This window comes from Diadema antillarum, unplaced genomic scaffold (assembly GCF_040938485.1).
Source record: "Diadema antillarum isolate AM-2024a unplaced genomic scaffold, OU_Dant_1.0 seq00000526_RagTag, whole genome shotgun sequence".
Classification (NCBI taxonomy): Eukaryota; Metazoa; Echinodermata; class Echinoidea; order Diadematoida; family Diadematidae; genus Diadema; species Diadema antillarum.
Window position 1 is genome coordinate 1,013,578 of NW_027271478.1, and position 4,707 is coordinate 1,018,284.

Consider the following 4,707-nt stretch of genomic DNA (forward strand, 5'->3'; position numbering starts at 1 on the left):
ATCATTTCTTATAAGATCGTGTGTGAAAGTTTGCGGTGGAACATTCGTGGGTGATGGAGGGCGGGTAAACAAATGGCATGGCACAATACCCTCAAAACATCTACAGGCGGCAGTCTGTGCGCATATAGGGGAATGGACGCCACTCACTATTTTGTTGACTGTATACTCTAGTATTCGTGAATTTGACGAGTGACTGGATCGCGATGTTTACTCATCGATGACCATGCGTGCAAAAGGCTGTCACGAGTCGTGTGTTTGACAAAGCCCAAGACGACAACTGAATGGTGATATTCTACGTTTTATCTCTGTATTGTGTGCGTGCGTTAGAAAGTAGAGAGGTGGTGAAGATGGCGATGAGAGGCTCGCAGACATCGAGCGCGCGTGGATGGGAGAAGGAAAGTCCAGGAGAGGTGACTCCTCTCAACCGTACAAACGATGATCATCCGGCCGATTCACTGGATGATGGAGCGATGAATTCCCGGAGAACAGCTCAGGGAATGGCTGATAAGCGATCTCAGAGGCGCTTTGTCTCAACTTTGCTTCGAAACAGGGGTTTAATTTTAGCCGTGATATCCGTTTTTCTGATGTCCTTCCTCTCGCTGGTGTCCAAGCTCCTCGCTAGAGGCATACCTGTCAATCAACTCGTCTTCGTCTACAGCTTGGCTATGGCCGTGTTCTCCGCACCCATAGTCATCTGGCAGAGGTTGTCTTTCAGGAGTCTGTCGAGGAAAACGTGGCTGTTTCTCGTCCTTCGCTCTGTCGCCGGCAACTTCGCCACGATCTGCTTCTTTCAGGCGCTCCATCTGCTCGACATCTCGACGGCCAAATCGATCATGTACAGCTCGCCTCTCTTCACGGGCATCTTCGCGCGCATGTGTCTGAAGGAGCGTTGTTCTATTATCAGAGCCGTCTGCTCATGCATCACCGTCTTCGGTGTCGTACTCGTCGTCCAGCCGTCGGCCATCTTTGACAAGATCTTCGGGTCGAGCGACGATACCACGAAGAACTCACCCGTGGGGATAGTGTTCGCCATACTCAATGCCATCAGCGTGGCGGTGGTTTACATTTCTCTTCGTGTTCTTGGCCGACTGGAGACGAATTCGCAGACGGTGCTCTTCGTGTACGGCGCGATAAGCGGGCTGATCAGCGTTGCCGTGACAACGGCGTTTGACGAATGGACGCTGCCAAGATGCGGATCCGATCGTCTGCTCCTGCTTGCCTTCATGGCCATGGGTTACCTAGAAATGATGACGCTGGTCCTCGCCTTGCAGACCGTGAACGCTGCCTCCGTTGCCGTCATTCGTGCCACCGATGTCTTCATCATCTTCGTCATCGACATCGCGATTTTGCACGTGATACCAAATTATCTCACTGTCATCGGAGCCCTGTGTGTTGTCGGTAGTTCGCTGACTATCTCAGTGCTAGCTTATTTTAACACTAGATCTGCGCGGGATTAGTTTACACTTTTTTTTATTTCTACGAGCTTCATGGTAATAATCATAGTACCACTGATTTCATAAACAGCACCTTTGTTTATCTCTCACTGTTGGGATTATTATTGTTTTTATATGCTTGCTGCGTGAAGAAACGTCCGTTCTCGGGAATGGATACCGGAGAACGGCTCGATCTATCGGTAAAGGTATAGTATAGTTGGTTGAGATGGGGTGTCGATTCAGATATTTTTTTGGCTAGATAATTGATAACCACTTATGAAATATTCAAAAGCCTACAATTTTAAGAGCAATTCTACCAAAGCTTCTTTGATCTGTTTTGGAATGGCTGAGATATAGAAAATAACAAAAGACCAAACAAACAAACAAACAAAGTGGTCCTAGTAAAAGGTGGATCCCAGCTTGATTAGGACCTCTTTATTTTTTTTATACCTCAGTCATTTCAAAACTGATTTTCATCAAATAAACTTTGAATTTCTCTTACAGTATAGATGCTCTCTCCTGCCCGTAAGAGGTTTCTCGTCATCTCACAAAAAGTTGGAAACCTGAAGCCCCACCTCAACCACAACTATTCCATCACCTTAACTCTCGTTTTAGAGAGCAAATGTTCGTTTTCATTGTTCATTTACAGTGTATCAAAATTTTAAGGCAGAATATGTGAATCTCCATCTCATAATGGACAATTTGATTAGTCAGATATTTATCATTTTTAGGTCTATGATGATGAAATATTCAGCTGTAGCCTGACTGTATACAGGCATACTTATAATGGATTGTGGAAACTTGCGTTGTTGAATGAAAAGACATTTAAACAGTGTTTTTCTCATGCTTACTATAACCTCAAGCTTGCTAAGATGAAGGACATCATGAGAGAGACAGAATAATGCATAGCAAACCTCAAGATGTCAAAATTTCAAATAACGTTATTGCCTTGGAAGTATTATATTATATTATAATAATTATTCACAATCTTTATATAACGCATTATCACATGTCTCTAAGTGCTACGGGAAAAAATAGAAAAGGAAGAAGAAAGTAGAGCTTCAGAGATGGTTAGACATAAGACATAAGACTCAATAAACATTAATAAGTTTTTAACATGGATTTAAATTTGTATCAAGTCTGTTTGTTTTTATACATTTAGGTACTCATTACATATACTACATGTATATACTACAATTGTACTTTATAGATGTACTATCCTCTGCTGAAAGCCGTCCTAGTTTTGACCAAATTATCAACTACAAAGACCGATTAGTATTAATTTTATTTTTAATTTTAATTGTGTCAAATCCACGTTTGGTATATACCATGAATGATATGAATGGGGCCAATAGAATCTGAAAATGAAAAATCTTGTTTTTCGCTTTTTGAAATCTTATATTTTGAAATCTATCTTATTTATGATCTTTCAGTCTGTGTGACAGAAAATGTATTATTCACTCTTATGGATCTCAGAAATTATGGTTAAACAGAAAGTATTGCTTCATTCCATACAACATTCACTTAAACCTGGTTGTGTACGACTTTTGCCACTTTGTAGATGTTGTTAGTGTTGCTGTGGCTATTGTTTTCCTTGAGTGAGCAATTTTGAACTTTATTGTCGACATGGTTTGTTGCACTTATCACAAATTACGTAATCCCTTACTACGTTTAAGGAGATTACGAGACCCCCCACTTGTATACATCACTATATTGATTTAAACGGGGAAAAAAGGAGGGGAAGCACGTGCAGTGCCCCAGTAAAGTAAAACTATTTTTGTTAACTAAATATTTGAAAAGTCAATATTCCAGTAAAACCCGAGAGCTTATAGGAATTGCCTTTGACTGGTCCTATCCAAAGCTGCAAGCAGTTAAATGAATAAAGATTACGTAACACGTAACACGTGAAACCCTCGATCCAAACAGGGAGGTGAGACAAATTAAGACCGAGAGACTGTTAATACATGTATATCCTGTCGCGATAATTGGCCCGGGGCATTTACATTGTCTATATACGTTTATGTACTGGTCCATATAGGCCCCATAATTGAGCTGGCTTAGAATGTTCAAGCATACACTGAATGTGGACTCACAGCTTGTAAACGACTTCCTAAATGAAACCTATGATAATATATATCTTGACATATTTTCTATGTCATTTGCTAAAATACAAGCAAATAAACAAATATCAATTTAACAAAAAAGTAACGTCAGCTCCACTCAGAGGACTAACAATGATTTGTTATTACTATTATTATTATCATTATTGCCATTCCGCCTGTAAACAACTTCCTATAAAATGAAACCTATGATATATTATGACATATTTTCTATAACATTTACTAAAATACAAGCAAATAAACAAATATCAATTTAACAAAAAAGTAACGTCAGCTCCACTCAGAAGACCAACAATGAGTTATTATTATTATCATTAGTAGTAGTAATAGTAGTAGAAGTACTGAATATTATTATCATTGTTATTATTATTGTTATTATTATCATTATAATTATATAAATATAAACTTAGCAAAAAAGTAACATCAGCTGCACTCGGAAGACCAACACAAATTTTGCCACTGAAACTATTCACTACAATGTTGTTCTTTTTCTATATGCCAAAGTAAACTTACAGGAAAGCATGTCCGCGTGTATTTTGTTGAGATTACTAAAGTCGCCATGTCCATATTCTCTTTCTTTGATTAGGTAAACTTATAAGGCTGAAGTATAAAAGGAGGGTTAGCATACATTGATGGAATACTGCAAAAAGCATGGTATATTGCGAGTGATGTAGGCTATAGTAAGAGGAGAAAGTATAATCATGCCAAAGAATGGATTATATTTATAGGTATCGAGTTCTTTATGGCGTGTTTATTTATGATGGTGAGTTTTCAACCCCCCCCCCCCCCATTGTCTAGTCCTTTTCAATATGCCATCAGACAGCTGTTAGCAAATGACAGTGGACATCGTGAACAAAGAGATAGAGAGTTATACATATAATGCCTAAAATCATAGCTATATAGCCTCTTGGCACTGGGCAGGCTTCGTGGTTTTCGGATTATATTCCACACCGTGTTCCTATACAATGGCGATAAAGGCGAGGGAAGTGGTAAATGCGCAACCTTTATAGCGAAATGTGGCAAAGTTTAAACGATTATACGTAAAAAAGAAATGGCATTATTTACAAAGCACATGATGCAAACAATGTAATAGTCTCCTTCTTACTATATCATCACTCTTTCGCATCCATTGGGAAGACACGCGTGTGTTGTTC

General features: G+C 39.4%; 1 protein-coding gene across 1 annotated transcript; it reads left to right on the forward strand.

The window, feature by feature from the left end:
* Nucleotides 1–347: 347 nt before the first annotated feature.
* Nucleotides 348–1,457, forward strand: LOC139734459 (solute carrier family 35 member G1-like). Its single transcript, XM_071645242.1, has one exon. The coding sequence runs from the start codon at nucleotides 348–350 to the stop codon at nucleotides 1,455–1,457; it is 1,110 nt and encodes a 369-aa protein (XP_071501343.1).
* The last annotated feature ends 3,250 nt before the right edge of the window (nucleotides 1,458–4,707 follow it).

Coding starts and splice junctions, on each gene's coding strand:
- LOC139734459 (XM_071645242.1), top strand. CDS start 348: ATGGCGATGAGAGGCTCGCAGACATCGAGCGCGCGTGGATGGGAGAAG.